At 44.7% G+C, this 17,089-nt stretch overlaps 5 protein-coding genes across 5 annotated transcripts; 1 reads left to right on the plus strand and 4 right to left on the minus strand.

The window, feature by feature from the left end:
* Window positions 1-374: 374 nt before the first annotated feature.
* H6S33_002116 (uncharacterized protein) lies at window positions 375-2,346 on the plus strand (the record flags this gene model as incomplete). The annotated part of the gene is made up of 9 exons (XM_044833469.1): window positions 375-404; window positions 474-507; window positions 571-665; window positions 801-822; window positions 908-1,004; window positions 1,138-1,306; window positions 1,370-1,903; window positions 1,966-2,098; window positions 2,156-2,346. The coding sequence occupies 9 exons, from the start codon at window positions 375-377 to the stop codon at window positions 2,344-2,346; spliced, it is 1,305 nt and encodes a 434-aa protein (XP_044693259.1).
* Window positions 2,347-4,062: 1,716 nt separating this feature from the next.
* Window positions 4,063-7,664, minus strand: H6S33_002117 (uncharacterized protein; the record flags this gene model as incomplete). The annotated part of the gene is made up of 13 exons (XM_044833470.1): window positions 4,063-4,324; window positions 4,542-4,850; window positions 4,900-4,989; window positions 5,111-5,215; window positions 5,279-5,393; window positions 5,455-5,502; window positions 5,765-6,704; window positions 6,755-7,039; window positions 7,090-7,200; window positions 7,251-7,361; window positions 7,419-7,470; window positions 7,524-7,573; window positions 7,626-7,664. 13 exons carry the CDS (start codon window positions 7,662-7,664, stop codon window positions 4,063-4,065), a joined length of 2,517 nt encoding a protein of 838 aa, XP_044693260.1.
* A 2,279-nt stretch (window positions 7,665-9,943) lies between these two features.
* H6S33_002118 (uncharacterized protein) lies at window positions 9,944-10,900 on the minus strand (the record flags this gene model as incomplete). Its single annotated transcript, XM_044833471.1, has 1 exon — window positions 9,944-10,900. The coding sequence occupies one exon, from the start codon at window positions 10,898-10,900 to the stop codon at window positions 9,944-9,946; it is 957 nt and encodes a 318-aa protein (XP_044693261.1).
* Window positions 10,901-12,319: 1,419 nt separating this feature from the next.
* On the minus strand, window positions 12,320-15,367 carry H6S33_002119 (uncharacterized protein; the record flags this gene model as incomplete). Its single annotated transcript, XM_044833472.1, has 8 exons — window positions 12,320-12,477; window positions 12,537-12,607; window positions 12,663-13,498; window positions 13,563-13,944; window positions 14,024-14,224; window positions 14,374-14,504; window positions 14,599-14,761; window positions 15,045-15,367. 8 exons carry the CDS (start codon window positions 15,365-15,367, stop codon window positions 12,320-12,322), a joined length of 2,265 nt encoding a protein of 754 aa, XP_044693262.1.
* A 777-nt stretch (window positions 15,368-16,144) lies between these two features.
* H6S33_002120 (uncharacterized protein) lies at window positions 16,145-16,679 on the minus strand (the record flags this gene model as incomplete). Its single annotated transcript, XM_044833473.1, has 4 exons — window positions 16,145-16,275; window positions 16,345-16,472; window positions 16,540-16,586; window positions 16,638-16,679. 4 exons carry the CDS (start codon window positions 16,677-16,679, stop codon window positions 16,145-16,147), a joined length of 348 nt encoding a protein of 115 aa, XP_044693263.1.
* Between the last annotated feature and the right edge of the window lie 410 nt (window positions 16,680-17,089).

Consider the following 17,089-nt stretch of genomic DNA (forward strand, 5'->3'; position numbering starts at 1 on the left):
ATCGCAGGTGTGGAGGGGCCTCTTCTCTAACCCAATACGGAAAGGCCTGCTCTTTGTCATCTGCCAAGGGCAGAGAGAGCTGCACGATGGGTGACATGCTTGTGTAGTCGTGCTGCACTTTTTTACAGCTGTTTGCTGTCTGTGAGTCTTCCTGCAACTCTGAAAGTAACATTTGCACGTATTGGAAGCAAACAGTGAACCTACTACTTTTTTCCATCTCCCTGCTTACTTTTGTGTCTCTTCTCCACACCTCAGCCTTGCTTGACCCTTGAGCTTGGTGCCTCACCTCTTCCGCAAATACCTCTTGAACTCCCTTCTTTAGGTTCCCAGCTCTTATACTATTCTCTCCTACGACTACTTTGTATCCAGCCAACATGAACCAATCTATCATACGTCTTACTAGGGTTTGTTGCTCTTCTGAATCAATAATTATTCTTATTCCCCAAGAACCCCTCATTAACCCCGCCTTATAGGAGCTCAGCGAGATCAAAAAGTCAAACGACCTATGTGAGCTACTTCCCTGCTAATCATTACACCGCTGCGAATGCTGTTTTAACATCGAGCTTTCAGCTATCGCTGTGGCATGTAAAGACTCGGATGTCCGAAACGTCAAAGCCATCATCTTGGGACCTCCAGACACACCATACGAGTTCGGCTTCTTCGAGGTTTTTATCCCAACTCACGCCTCTTTTTCCTTTATGTTCTTTTGCTCCCATTCCTCAAGCTTCGTTCAACCCAAATAGCAGTAATCTCCTAAATGTCGCTCCGTTATTTCACGCTAACTCCAGCTGCTTTCTCAGTTTTCACTGAAATTTGGTAGAGGTAAGCTGAAATCGTTACTAACACCCTACAACATATGCCATATCTCCCAAACATGCAACTTTGAGCTCATAATGCTACTTCATAGATTACCCTGCAAAGGCCCCGGCAGTTAATTCCTTAACAACAAATTCTGGAAGGTGTCGATTTAATCCAAATATATATGCGGCGGGAAAGGTTTGCTTGTAAGTTCGCCTATATTTATCGACTTTGTTTTCAGCCTAGAGCTAACCTTACTACAAAATCAGATCGATCTTAGGGTAGGAATTTAAAATCCACTACAAGTAAAGAGCGTTACGCTTACAGTTATCAAATCAGAACATGGAGAGGAGATCGTGGAGAGGAGTGGTCTTCGGCACAAGGGCTTGAATCCATTCTGATCTCAATCCAGAGCCTCATGTCCTCTAACCCGTATGAGAATGAGCCCGGTTTTGAGAATGCAAACCAAGACCACGATAAAGAAAACATGAAGGCGTATTGTCTCAAAGTAATTCCCAGATTGTTACCTATGCTATAGACAAATTGCTTATCTATATTTCCAAATTTTCAGATTCGTCACGAAACACTCCGTGTCTCTGTGATATCCAGGCTTGAAGAACATCTTGGCATCAATCCAGACGGCACAATTCAATCCGTGCCTAGTCCAATGGAACAGGACGCATATGACGAAGACTCTAGTATAGTGGATCTGGAAGCCCCCGCAGTGTTTGAGCCTTTCAAGGATCTCTGTAAACGCCGCTTTCTTTGGTATTATGACTCTTATGTTGCTTCCATCGCCACAGAGCGCGAGAAGGTTACAGAGAATCAAGTATTCGCTAGGATGCCGTTTGAGCACTCTGGAAACGCAATGGAGGGGAAGTTCTTGTATTCCGAACTGGAAAGAAGACTTAGACTTATCAAAGAGCGGCTTGAAAAGGAGACTAAGGATTGGGCGGATGAAGGGTTGATTCTGAAAGGCAAGGAAAGTGGTGTTGCGGCAAACTTGCAGAGGCAGTTTGAGCAGACAGTGGAACACTTCAAGAAAGAAACCTCCGTCACACTAGACGTTGAATTGGTTAACGGCAATCCGTTCCTTTGGCGAGTTGTGCGTGAAAAAGTTCCAGACATTATAACACATATATATCAAACGACTAATATATTCATCAGACCTACTTTGGACGACCGATGACGAACCTAGATGGCGGTCTATTCACTTTTGAATTGGCATTCAGTCCAAGGTTTCCAGAGGAACAGCCACGAGCAAGATTTCTTACTCATCTTTATCACCACAGGATCACAAGTATGGATGGCTTTAAGATACCCTCGAATATAGCTTGCTGACGTATTGCGAACCTAGCCGATGGTATTCCGTGTTATTCCCCCCGAAGATATGATGATGGGCGTCATCACATTGATGCTATCATTCATCTCATGGAGGAAGAAAATCCTCCCTACGATCCACGTACGCAGGTCAACCAAGAAGCCTCAAAATTATATTGGGGTTCTAAGGAGGATAAAAAGGAATATAATAAGAAACTCAGGAGGTAACTCTTGGTTCCCCGGCTCGTTCTCTTTGATAAATCTCTAAGCTGTCCTCACAGATCCGTCCAAAGGTCCATGGAGTGCTAGAAAAACGGTGACATTGAAGGTGCCCAACATGGAAAAACAAATATACCCATGATATGATTGATGTTTTAACCCTGGAAGGAAGAACTTAACATCGCAGGTTAACAGGTCTAGGCCCTGGTTAATTCCATCTATAGATTGCCCTTCAATTATTCTTATTTTAAAAGTGTTGGGAAAGTATTATTTCCGTAGTAAAAGCTAAATTGTGCAGAATTCGGGATTATTGCTGGAAGGATTTTTTTCTTGGTGAAATATCGGCTTTTCTAAGGGATGGTGGGTGGCGTTGGATTCATTTTTACGGTCTCTCTGTGTTGAAAGTTTTACGATTTGAGATGTCCAGATAAGTAATTTCAATCAGTAGTTTCTCAAAAGGAAAAATTGATTTCCTAAGCCACCCTCCCCTCGTACAATCTGTGTAGTGACAAATGAGCAAGCTGTCAAATTTCCCTCGGTACTACATGTATAAAATTTCCTTCAAAGCACATACATGCTATGCAATGACAGGCCAGTTTGCAGCCCACATCCCCTGGGTCCAGATAATACGCATATCAACGTCCTTGACTTCTTTGAAATTCACTGAATAAAACGAAAGGTAGGCTGGATAGGAGGTCATCGTGCTGTTGGAAGTTTAGTAATCATGGGGTAATGATAATATTTACGGGATCAGTGTCCTGAGACGGCTTAGCGCCAGGGTTAGGTCTGGTACAGATTCAAGCCTTTTTTTGTTTAATTCATTAATTGCATTACAGATTCAAGCAAGATGTCTATCATTAATACCGTGTGAGGCTACTATGTAGCTGTTCACTGAGACTAGATGGTCTATCATGCTAATTTGAGAAATATGCTTAGGTGCAACTCTGAGTTTACAGTTTCGGTCAGTTAAATTGCAACTGAGTAGTCGTGATGAGTGGCCGCCTCGTGCGACATGCGTAAAAGGTTACTAACAACGTGCTAATATCCAGTAGGTTGAGAATTCAGGAACCATATCATGTCTATATATATGACCAGTAGTGGTTTAACCCTCGGAGTGCTTTGTTGACTGACACGGATGCGTTCACTGATCGGACTATCATAGTACAGTGGTAATGCGCATGCATGTTAAAATCTTGAGTCAGCCTGTAGACGTCTTCACGGGGTATGGTTCTCACGGGGGTATGGTGCAACGTTCAAGAACGTCAAAAATGAGCATGGAGAATTCGAGAAAAATCAACAGAAGTCCTTATTTTGCACAGAAAATTGTATCTATAAGCTTTATTTGCTGATATTCCTCATATTTTTTGTGCCCATTTTTGTCGTTCTTACTTGTTGCACCATACCCCCGTGAGCACCATACCCCAGTGAAGGCGTCTAGAGTATAAATTCAGATGTGAGCAGGGTAGTAAAACCAGCTAGACATAATAGTGCATTACTAATCGGAGATAGACTCAAGGTGACGTCATAGAGCTTCGGAAAAGGGTACATAATTATGAGCATAAATCCCAGCGCGTGATATATAAATCATATATTATCACTCGTTACAGTTCAAACGAATTTCATGACTTGTTACAATAGAAATTCTTAAGAGATTGAAAAGAGTAAAGGAATAGGCTAACCCACTTAAGACCCGGTAGTTAAAAAAGAAGAACTATAGGACTATTCTTACGCGAATTCCATCTCATCCGGCCCATTGTTATTGTTAAACCCGATATCATCAGTCTTTCTTAGCATTGTGAAGACAAGCGACTCTAGGCCCCTACAAATATTACTCTCACCCTCATTGTATTTGCCGATAAGACTGTCTGTCGTCCACAAAACCTCTTCACCAATCTCGAGGTTTGTGTTCTGTTGCAGGGCCCTTTCAATCCTGGTTGGAATCAGAGCGAATGAATAATGAAGCATGCCAGAAAACACCATGTGCAACCTAAACGATATCAGCATAATTCGCTAAAAATTAGGATCGAGGAACCAGAGCAAGCTGTGTAGTCCACGAGGTCATCGAGTCGAGGCACAAAAATTCCCTTGTCTAGACCTTTGGCTTTGCCTGGCTTCGGGGTATTGGTCCTCGGTGTGCCTCAAAACCCTTGGGATCAATGCGAACCGGAGGCCTCGTGAACTACAACGGGAATGGTTTATCTTACCTGTCATGAGCTACGGCCTTATATTGCTCGGGTACTCGCTTGCTACGCCTGATGATCATCTCCATTACTTCTTTGCAAACAAGGTCGATATCTTGTCCTTCTGTGACTTTTTTACTAATGCATGGGCGCCGAGTTTCCCGCTTGACGATAACTCTGTCGACAGAAAAGTCTTTCCCCCTCACAAGAAAACTGACGTTTGGAATATCAGAATCACCTGGAATCCAGAGACTTTCGAAAAGATCCTTGAAGACGGGCGTTTCATTATCAATGATCTTTCTCCCAACGAGAGCAAATCTGGCATCCCATGACCTAGAACAAGTTCAATTGATTATCCTCAGATGAATTCGGATAGACAAACCTAAGAGGATGGGCCCAGTAAACACTGCCAAATGCTTGTTGGTCGCCGTAGATGGTCGCCTCAAAAGTTCTGGCATTAACCTCCATAATACTATTGCACAGATCAGTGACAGTGTCCAGTAAAAAAAAAAAAAAAAAAAAAAAAAAAAAGGGGGGGGGGGAGATTAGAAGTGAAATCATACTAGTTTTTCCCTTTATATTTACAATGAAACTCGTAGGTAACCGTTTTTTTGATATGGTCCGGAGAAAAGAGCATTTCGGCCTTGCTCATTTTTAAGTCGGAGATAAACTCCATGTCGAAGAACTCGGTGGTCATTCTGAACGCGTGTCATATCAGCACTCATATCTTTATTAAGACCATAAGCAACAAATGGCTTTACAAATCAGTAAATATCGTTTTTATCTCCGGGGCTTTCGTTAACGATTGCGACCACTCAGTCCAGTCAATGCTACCCCTAGAAAGTGCCTTAGGAACATCGGCTAAAATGATACGTCCTAATCTTCATAAAGTAAGCACTCCAGGGTATTCAAACGTATATGTGGTAACTCGACTTACGAAGCTTCGAAAGTAACGTGGCCCCGCCAACTGCGAATATGTTCAAAGCTACCAATATATCAGTACGTTGTCACAGCCAAATAGATATCCTAAGTCTTACCTCTTGCTAATTGTATCATAAAATTTTAAGCTGTTGAATTGTTTGAGCCTGCATCTCGTCAATATCGTAACATAAGTATGTGTACATGCATGTAGCTGGGGATAGATGGTAACTTTTTGCTTTGATCTTGCCCGTCAAATAAGCCTCTGTGGCTAGGCGCCTTCTGTCTCATAGTGCTCCGAATTTCTCGAGTATCTACCTCTGAGACACCTTCCTTATCAGAAGATTCGGTGTTTGTTTTTGGCTTCCTCACTCTTGGTTGTCTGACTGTCCTAGTAGTAACAGCACCTGTTTGTTCCTTTTCTACAAAGGAACCATGTATATTAACAGCCCTCCCAATACCAGTTCCAAGGTGTCTCTCGGGAAGACTGAAAACCTGAGATATAACGTTATGAGTTTTCAGCGAGGTGTCGCCCTCGCCTTCGTCCTCAGTTTTGACATTACGATCGAAAGCAGGAAGTTCTTTAAAATATTCGCTAGATATAACACTAGCTTTTGTTCCCTCTTCTTTCGGGCTTTCTTCATGTTCTTCGAGGAGCGCTTCTTTACCGGCTCTCACTCTAGGAACGCGTACGGCACCGGTCATGGAGCGTTTCGACGCCCTCTCGGCCAAGTCTACACTTTCTGGTCGATCACCAAGTTCAAATCCACCATCGACCCTAGGCTGTGTTTGACGTGCAGGTTTAGGGGTAGGCACGTCTTTGATAATAGTCTGTACTGCTGCACCTCCAGGACTATTGTATTGGCCTACAAGATCTTCGGGGTTGAGACCTGAGATATCAGGGCTTTCCGGTACTTTCTTAGAGACTAGCCTCTTAGACACATTGGTCGGGTTCATATCCTGACTACCCCAGACATCAAATATATACTCCGCCCAATCACGTGGTGCAGATGCAGATCGTGTGAATGCTGCCCAAATGGGTGCTATTGCAACATCACATGGGAAAAACCGATCCAAGTCAGGATTGTATTCCAGAAGTCGAATAAGGAACATCTTATCAGCGCCATATGTTTGCCATTTAGACTTGTCGTAAAACAGTGTCGTCCTTTGCAGCTCACTCTGCTTTGATAATGGGACTAGCTTGAATTCAAACTTTTTCTTTTCCTCGGGATGAACCAAAACTACCGAGATTGGTTCAAATCCGCGTTTCTTCTTGGGATTAGTCAAAGCTTAATTCAAATTTTTTAGGGAGAACCTACAAAGAGTTCTTCAATTTTTCTAAGTTTCTTGAGGACTTTCTCGATTGTCGGGCGACTGTTGGCGCCGATCTTGACATTCCTCTTTTCCCAGTCTGGGAAAACAGCGCAATAGCACACCTTCGCAATCTCGTTCGTGAGACTACGTCCATCATGGAGATGTAACATCAAACTAAAATCCGCCGCTGTAATTCTTGGTTCCCAATATTCGATGCATGGATAGTTGCCAGTCGTATCCGCCAACGTAGAGGGATTTTGTAGGATATATCTTGGATCTCTCGAAGAAACCTATTCTAGATTCAGTCTCTGTAATAGCTCTCCTTTGAAAATAGACTTACGATGTCATTTTGCTTCTTATAAGAATCTCTGGGTTCATCTTCCCTTTCTGACCACTCAATAGCTGGTGAATTAAGCTTTGTGAGCCTAGAACGATGGATGGGCGCATATTCCTAGACCTAATTCAGTTATTGCGAGGTATGTGACAAGAGGGAACCAATACCTTTGGTGTACGGCGTTTCGACGTCTCTGTATCGATCGCTTTGCGGATCAACTCCATGAAATTCGTAAATGCGACTTCAGCATGTCTTCTATCCCCTTCTAGAACGAACGTCTAGAGGTGGGTTAGTTTGTTATTTCGGAGATAAACAAACACCTCTAGGGAAACTACGTGATTTATAGGATTGAATTTGCACTCAACATGGTTCGCATAACTCTCTTGCCTATATGTATCAACTTAGGAACGTCCGCAAACAGAGAGATTATGTTGGCTTACTTGTAGGTATTGATGAGACTGTCTACAGCAATAGGGCCATACTCAAAAACCTGAATCGTTGATTTCAGCAAACTTCAACTTCGTATAGATCTCAGGACTTACTGTGCGGATCGTGACAACTATACTAGGGTCGTCAGCCATGGCTAGAATATAGAGCGCAACTAGCGATCCTATTTGAAGCAATTGTTAAATACCAATTACCACTGGTGAGAGATAACGAGCAGGGGCTTTTACTTCTGGTGATGAAAAGATAACTTTTAACTTAGTAAGTTGAAAGAACGCAGGGTTTGAGAGGGAAAGAGATGTTGGGTGACAGCGGGAGCTACATGTAGCTTTGGCGTTAGGGCTGGATGCCTTATCCGCCTTGGCGCTATATTTGAGCCTCAAATTCTCAAATTAGAGAAAGCACTAGTAAGTACATGTACTTGCCGGATTCTTTATTGGGTCCGACTCTTTTACTACCTACTCTAAATCCGGCAACTACATGTAGGTGAAAATAAGCAACAGCCCTTGGGAAACTTCCTTACGAAGCCGTTTCCCACTAGTTCCGGACCCAATAAAAATCCAGCACAACTACAAGTACCCACAGTATACATCCCCACCCTAGCAAACCGGCCAGAGTTGACGGTTTCGGCAACCACGTTTAAATGTGGCGAAGTGTAAATTGTCGGTTTTGACACTTGGTAAATACTCTCTAATCAAAGTGCCTCCGACGCACGCAAGAATTAAGGGCAGTGCATATTAGATGTACAGCCACTCTGCAAAAGTGTTCGTGATTCCGATTTCGGAGTGAGACATTTCTTCATGTCCAACCGTGGTGGACCATCAAAACCCCCCAATAGAAGACTTTCCTAGTGACCAATGGCGCCCGAAATCAATGTTGAAGGTGATTAATGACCTACTTTCTTTTATATATAGTCACGAACTATATTATATATTTTTCGTTGTTTTGAATCTCAACATTAATAACATCAACTCCACGGGTGCGCCACACTGCGCACTGACATTAAAACTAAATCACGAACACTTTTGCAGAGTGGCTGTATGTATATGTATGTACGTTTACATACGACGCGGAGGATACAAGTTTAGAAACCACACCAAAAATTAAGTGTACTTTGGAGCTCCAACTTTCTCCTTGTAGCTTGTAGCTCTAAGCGTGCTGAGGTATTTTTGTCCTAAGATTTCCGGATCATAAGTGGTCACTCGAAGCATCTAGACAAAGATAATTTTACGCCAAGGCTTGATGAACCTCCTCGCAAAATCATATCCTCGTGCTGAGACTAACCGTATTTCGTATGATGGTATTCCGGCCGGAGATTACCAACGGCACAGTGATAAGTGGGAGCTTGGATCACCTCGTGAATTTTGCCACGCACGGGAAATAGAAAAGTAAACACAAGACATGTACAATAGCTATAGAGATAAGCTGATCTATATGTAGTACCTACGATGCGTATCTCCCATAGCTGTATGCTAATAATTAGCTATTTTAATCCTCCTATCCGCAGCAGAAGGCCGCAATATATACAGAAGAATAAGCGGCACTGGCTACAATATTTGCCAAAGACCTCTAGATATGAAGTTGTTAGATTAGAATGAAATACTTAACTTGAGTGAGTGATATAGTTTCTTGGTGGAATACCAAAAAAAAAAAAAAAAAATTGAAGTCCCGAAAAATATAAACATAAACCTTAAGATACTAGAAGAGAAATAGAAGAAAAGACATAAAAGAAAAATAGATGTTGAAGAACATAGGGGGTTAGCCAGGGGAATAGTACGCTCGCCAAATGAAGGTAAAGAAAGTACTAAAACACTACATGTAGTAATCATTACCGCAAGATATACTGACAAAGAAACCAGAACACACGAACAAATAATAAAAAAAAACATTGGCACAACCTCCGAAATATCCCCGGAAGAAAAAAGATTCCGCCTCTTCTATGGTACACATGGGCATAGATTGATCAAGATCCCACCTACCCCTCCTGCAAGTCCTCCTCCGTGCGATCTAGACAATGAAGAAGTTAAAGCAAAATGTGGTATAAAAGTATAGAAACAACACCAACTTGATCCCTTCAGAATCCCATCCAACACCATTCAACCACTGTTCCCCTGACCGAGCTGGGCCCTTTCGATAACCAAAAAAAAAGTAAAAAAACGAAAAGCAAGAAACGAGAGAGTAAGAGACGAAAACAAAGAGAACTCCGTTTTGTGTGCTGTCCAGCCAAACCCCGTCCCAATGCTCCTAATTGATCATTTCAATTCTGCAGAACCGGTCTGTCCCCTAGTATGAAAATCACTAGATCGAACTTAAACATCAACAACCATACAGTAGTCGCCAAACTCCTGCACCAATCTATGAGAAATACACCATCTTGCACATGCATGATGTGACTACCCTCACAATGCAAAATTACTCAAGTCTTCCGCAAGTCCCTCTGAACAGCCATAACATGTCGTAGCTTTCCAAGGGTCTCTTTTGCATCAGCCAGAATCTCATCCGCTTCCCTCCCAGTGGCATCCGCCCTTATCCGTATATCACCAACATCTCTCTCGGTATCGTTCATGGTCTTCGTGTATTTATCGGAAATCCGATTCTTGGCGACCCGCAGCTTTTCGACCTCTTGCCTTTGCTGTTCGATTGTGACCTCGAGCCGCTTCAGTAGTTGGTGGTCTCGCTCTCGCTCCGACTGTAAAGCTTCTAGCTCAGCTCGTAACCTATCAACTCTTGTCCTATAACCTTCGTCTAAATGCTTCCAACTCTGTTGCAGAACCTCATATTGATTCACTGCCTTTTTTCTTTCCGATGTCTCATTGCTTAGGGTAGTCATCAGTTCCTGAACCTTCACGTCACTTTGCCTAACAAGCTCGTGGAGACTCGAGTCTGCTTCCTGACGTCTCGCCATCTCTCGCTCCTTCTCCGCCTTCAATTCTTCGATCTTGCGATCCTTTCGAGCAAGCGAGGTTTTGTCGACATTGGTCTGGTGTATGAGATTTTCGTTTGTACTCTGCAGCGAATCTCTTGATGACCGGATAGCCTCCTTTTCCTTCCTCTCCTCCTCCCTCGCCGTGGTCTGTGTCTTCAGGTCCCTTTTCAACCGATCGTTCTCCGCCATGAGCCTCTCAATCACCCGTCCACTCTTTCCGGTCTGAATCCGATTACCCGAGCTCTGCTGTGTTGTACCATCGAAAATGTCGCCATTCGGCCCCGGAGAGATTGACAATAAGTCAACCGCGTCTCGGCCGTCAAGACTTCTCCTTTGATCCGGGGTCCTCTGGCCATCCATATCACTACTGTTTCTCCCGTCGGGAGTTACAACACCGGGTGGCAGCGGCATATCATCGTCGCCAGAGGTGGGCGTGTTGCCGTTCATACCGGAAGTAAGTTGTTCAAGTTGAAATATCTCTTCAGCTCTATCGTCTGTTTATTTCTCCGAACAAACTCGATTTTGTCGGAGAGGTTCTCGCGTCAGCCCAGAGTTCCCCGAATTCAGTATGTGTTCTGTTCTTGGTAATTTTGATTTCCTTTTTTTTTCCCCTGGGGAAAGAGAGTATTTGTTTAGATGTGTGTAATTTGGATTGTTTATGGACAGACTGAGAGAGCAGCAACAAGCAACAGACAACAACCAAGGGAAGGGAATTGGTAGGCACCCCCCTCCTTCCTGAATTCCCTACCTGGCCGGGATCTGCTACTTGCCTCACTATTTATGGTCGCCCCAACCGCACAGACATCTCTTGGGGCGAAAACGCGGTAGCGAGGATGCTGATGATGAGGACAAGAGCAAAAAATAGGAAAGGATAATACATGATAGGTAGGAGATAGGAGAAGATGAGGTGAGAAAGGGACCAGGAGTGGAAGAGTGGAGGATAGACTCACCAATATCGTTCTGCAGAAGGACTTGTAGACACTGCAGTTCTTGGAATTGTTTTGTCATGATATCTCCGGGCGGGTGTAATAAAATAGAAGAAAGAGTAAATTTACGTAGAGGAAGTGGAAGAAATGGCGGTCATGCGGTACTATATCTACATGTATCACTCTCTCTGTTTCTTCGCTTAAGTACATGTATGGCCCCTCTATCTACTTGAGTCCTTCCTGCGCGCTGGGACACTTGCCTGACAGGCTCAAGGGGTCGGAACCAGTCTGGGTTGAGACGGCGGGCGTCTGTCTGACTGTTCAGACTGTAATCCTGTGGTGAGTGAGGCTCGTTCCCACTTTCTTGCACTTACATACAAAATCTTAAAATAATCACCCCCGGCCGGCAGCCAATCCCTGAGTCTATCTATCGTTGAAACGTCTTCCAGAAGATTTTTATGAACATTATCTCATGCAAGGACTGCAAGGGATGGGCAGAAGGGGCAGTCCCATGTCTTATATGCAATATGCCCATGATTTCTCCACAGTTTCACTCCATTGTGATGATCATGAATATCACCATCGTCATCACCACCATATTCTGGTTAATTGTTTGCGTTATTACATGGTATTACTAAAACGCGAAGAGGATAATAATAATAATAGTAGTGATACAAGCTTCCCGATGACATTTTGAGATAGAAAATAGAAGAGAGGAAGAATATAGGTATCAGCACATTCAACGATCCTCAACCAGTGACAAGTAGAACATCAAATCAATAATACGTAACTCCGGCCCATGCTTTTCAGGAAACAGTCCCACAATACTTCTACACGGAATCAAAAAAGAAGCAGATGTTAGGTAGGGGAAATGAGTAGGATATAGAACGTAAAAACTAAGCTACCATCCCCCAAAGCAATTATAAGGTAAGGTTTATTGCTAGTTAATCGTGGCTGTTGTTGCACTATTCCTCTGTACCAGAGTGGCCGTCATGCCATTTGCATTCTGGGCGTTGCTCTGCGCGTTATCTATGGCAGCAAGCGCCTCCGGCCTCCATTTTTGCAAGAGCTTCTGTGCTTGAACACGGACTTCGACGTCTGTAGGAGACTATCAGTACAACGTTTTTAGAGTTCTGGTAAGAAAAACTGCAACTTACGGTTCTGGTACAAATCTTCGAGGACATCCATGCACATGTCCCTGACCGGGGGTCTCAACATCGCCAAATAGCTGCCCTTGGTCAGTATCCACCATGTATATTCAAATGGCGAGAGTGATCACGAACTGTAGCATCTGAATTCCCAGCATAGCTCTATCTGGGTCCAAACACAGCATTTTAACCTTCTGCATGAGCTCTACCGTAACCTCTGGGATCTCCGAGAGCAACCTCATAAAGAGCCTATCTTTACTCTCTAAAAATGGAAAGATCCCATCCATAACTTTCATCATCCATTTGCGGTATTGCGGCTCCCTATTAACCCCCGCGCGCGACATCACCTGGTCATTATACCATTCCTCATTGAGCCATGACACAGCAACATCCATCCTGCCTCTGAAATCGGCGATGACAAAGTTGTACAGTTTCTCGCGAATCGCTGTGCTTAAAGCAGTTGGGACTTGCATTTGAGCGATCTCTCCATTTTCTTCATCTTCACCCTTCACCTCCTCCTTCTTCACAGTATCAGGCGCAGTATCACCCATCCCACGAGTTGCTAGTCTAGTAAGGACAGCAATCCAGCCCTCTCTATCCCAATTACTAGCCGCTAGCCTATTCGCTCCCAGCTTACTTTTCCGAGAGATGAGAGAGGTCTTATCAAACTGGTCCACAACGGAAAACATTCTGTCTATGGCCTGGATAGCTATATCATGCATTTCCTCTGGGGCAAGTGAGGTCGGAGGAGGGAGACGGAATTTCCCGAGTTGGAGCTCACGTTCCTCTTCCTCCTCTTCCCCCTCTTCTTCTTCTTCTTTTTTTTCGATATCTCTTTGTTCTACTTGCTCACCTTGCGTTTCCTCAGCCCCTGGTTGAGCAGCCTGGCCTATTTGACCATCTTGTGCTGGGATTGGCACGGAAGCTGGTGGTACATACGCCATAAGCGCAGTATACCGGTTGTTAACCGCCTATATAACCTGCCAATCAGCAACCTCCCCAATTCATAAAAGGGAGAAACATAAGAAAACATACCGCGATCGCCGCCTGTAAAGTCTGCTGACTCAAGCTGTTGATACTGCCTACAATTATCTGTAGCACCAAATCAATTGGCAATTGCTGCCCATCAAAGCTAGTCATGGCTACATCAGTCGAAAGCGTATAAAGCTGTCCATAAGTCATTGGTCCAGTGATAACAGCAACAGGTGGCGGTGGGGGTGGTGTAGCTGTGGGTGTGATCACAGCCTGCGCCTGCGCATTCTCCACCTTCATCCTCTTGATCGCCTCGGCCTCAGGCTGTGTCTGAGTAGGGGCTGGCCTCTTTCGAGATAGCTCCTCGAGGACCTCAACTTTTGCCTGCGAGAGACGAGTGATGTGTTGAGAGATCTTGGCCGTGTATGGCCCGTTCTGGTTCGCACTATCACCGGAGGAGTAGAGAGTCAGTAATCCCCATCGCCGCATTACTTCTTCGCAGCTGGAATATGTGGGGGCAATACCGTGCAATGTTCATCAACAATATCCGTACCGTCTTCTCCATGCACTGCATCATGAGGCGGTTTTTTACAGTATTCGCCTTTGCGATGATGGCCAGCGGGTTGAAGTTCATCACGGCACTCAAGATCTTGTGTGCGAGTGGAGCGCGCGTCTTGACAATTACCGACAAATTATTCAAGGTTGCCGTGGTGAGAGCAGGATCACTATAGACAGATTGTCGAGAAATCGATCATCAATACCTATTATTATCTACTGAGGGGTTGTTTTTTTTTTTTTTTTTTTGGGGGGGGGGGGGGGGGGGGGGGGTAGATGAATGAATGAATTGATGAACTAAATGAGAGCTTTGTCCAACCTTGGGTCCTCATGGAGAATACTTAGAAGCCTATCGAGTAGACCTTGCGCCTCCGCATCCAGTGCAGGCAAGGAAAGTACAGGGTGGTTAGTAGGGACCATAGTCAATGATATCTCTGACCTGTCTGCAAGCTATACACCCCAACCAATTCAGCTATTAGTGACGTCGGGAAGTATCGAAGGGAGCATTATCAAATAAAGCTAATAAAGAAGAAAAAACACTCACTCTAGGATCCGTGACTCCCCTCGACTGCACCAATATGACACGCTGGACAAACTTGATACACCCTAGGCGCACACCCACTGGCCCTGAATCCCAAAGACTCAGAATCTTGGATTTGATCATGTCCATTTTGTCCCATGTAGCTTGATCATCTCGATTATTGCACCTGGAAATTTAATAACGGCAAGAAAAGCACTCGGTCTCAGTAAATCGTTCCTCACGTCATTGTCTTCTTTTCCAGAAAAGCAACACCAAATAAAAACAAAAAAAGAAGAAAAAAGCAACATGGAGCGCAGGAAATCAAACTCAAGTGGACAAACTAGAGTCTTTCCTTGATTTGGGGTAGTAACGGGCTGGACTGGTAATAAAATAAATGGATAGAGTGGATAGGCAAAGGCAAAGAAACTTGAACTTCAAAAAACCAAAGCAGTAGTGGCAGCAGCACGTACATATACCTGAACACCAGCGGATACACACTCGCACTACACTGGACCACACTCTTGAGGATGCCCGCCTCCTTCTCATCCATCAACCTCACCATAGTGTCCAAGCACGTCACGGCTAGGCTCTGCTTCTCGTTGATATCCACCACGGGCGTCGAGAAAGTCTCTGCAAGGAAGTCAGCTCCCCAACGACGTAGCTCCACGATAGGCCCAGACACGATAGGCAGGATCCCGTGGAGGACTTGCGGCCAGTAGACAGGGTCGCCGAGGACTAGAGCGCGGGCATCGCCCAGTTGGCGGAGTTGGTCGGCGACGGGAGTGGCGGCCATTATAAGTGTTTTCTTCTCTTTGGGGGGGATGTTTTATTTGGCCTGCGAACTTCCTTTTCTTCGAGCCTTATGGCTTGTTTCTTTTCTTGGCCAGACTTGCCTGGCTAGCTTTCTGTTCTTCTCTCTGTTCTGGCCTGCTCTAGCGGGTACGGTACGGTACGTTGCTCTATTACGACGCGAGAATGGAAAGGAACTGGGAGGTTGGAAGGGGAGGATGAGATTACAGGGGCAACAGTGTAGTAAGAAGTGAGGTAGGTAAATAATAGAAGCCAGCACTGGCAGTGTAAGAGGAAATTGAGCCGCTTCCTTCAGCCTTTCCCCCTTCTTAGCTTTGCTTCAGGAAATCTTATCTCCTCGAGGGTTTGGGAAGCAGAGGTATTGTTATGTTAGTAGTTTACCCTCTGAAAGAAGAAGAAAATGGATCGATTGCGAAAAGATTGAGATTGATGCTGTTGGACGTCGCTTTGTTGAAGGTTCGCGAGGACGTGTGCAACACTGGGACAACATATTCTATTGTTGGTGTGGCGCGTTTGTTGGATAATGAAACGCCTGCCAAGGAAATGCTTTTTAACCAGCCTCAAATGTTGAACGATGCCATCCTTTGCAACAGACTAGAGCTACATATAGATATGAAATCGCATATGTTAAGTATTATTCGGACACGAGAGCTGTACTAATAATTTATACAGAATTGAGCGGGGAACTAAAGACTGCTCCGTTACTGTACTAAATTTACAATGTCCCAAATTAACCCCTCCCAAACTTATCACCCATATCTCATTTCCCTAAAGGTCCACTTGTGATGGTACTAGTGCCCACATTCGGTGTCTTTGCAGGCTGGGTGGGCGCATCTGGTACTGTTACATCCTCAAAGTTGTCCTGGGCGACAGCCTTGATTGTGTAGAGGTCTATATATTCCTACGTGTCAGCAATCCCGTTATGATTCTCTCTCTTGATACGACCAGGGAACTCATTACAGATTGACCCAGTCAGCGTCAGAATAGCGGCGCCGGTGAGAAGGTTCTTGACCAAAAAGGGTTTCCGAGCACGAATGAGAGACGGCCCTTGTGTGTAGTCGGACTGGTAGTATGACGAGCGGGGGGCTCTATTTGGAGGGACATGCGTGAGCTTCTTCACTTTTGTTCACACTGAAAAGCGGGGAGGGGGTTTACACTGGGCCTAGGAGTCTTCGTGTAGGTATCATTGTAGGTCGTTCCGTCTGTTCAGTTTACAGAATGTTTGACTCAGTTTCGGTGGTGTTGGTTCAAACGTCAAGAAGTTTTAGTGCAGCGGCGGTCGCCGGAATCGACATTGCGCCATTACTGACGCAAGTCTACATGTATGCAGACCTCAGAACGCCAAGCTTCATCTCTCTACTGCTCACGTGTTTGGGAACCTCGACAGGCGGTTGTCAGGCACAGGTATCTAGCCTTACGAACGCCTAAAAGTGTTTAATAACGTCACTGGAGAAACAATATTATGACGAGATGCCTCCCCATGAACCATGAGCATGCGAGTGATACTCTATGATGGAACTCACGCGGTGCCCCTATGTTCTATATCCCCACGGGAGTTATGTAGGTGCCTCGGAATTTATATAATTCTGTGAATGTGCCGGAAGTTGGGAGGGAACCCGAATAATTCAGCGCGTTGCCGAGAAAAGCCGATAAATCATTTATCATTCACCCCGGCCCAACCCAACTCAAGACATCCAAGCTTTGC

This window comes from Morchella sextelata (genome assembly GCF_020137385.1).
Source record: "Morchella sextelata strain SCLS chromosome Unknown scls_12, whole genome shotgun sequence".
In the NCBI taxonomy this organism is placed as follows: Eukaryota; Fungi; Ascomycota; class Pezizomycetes; order Pezizales; family Morchellaceae; genus Morchella; species Morchella sextelata.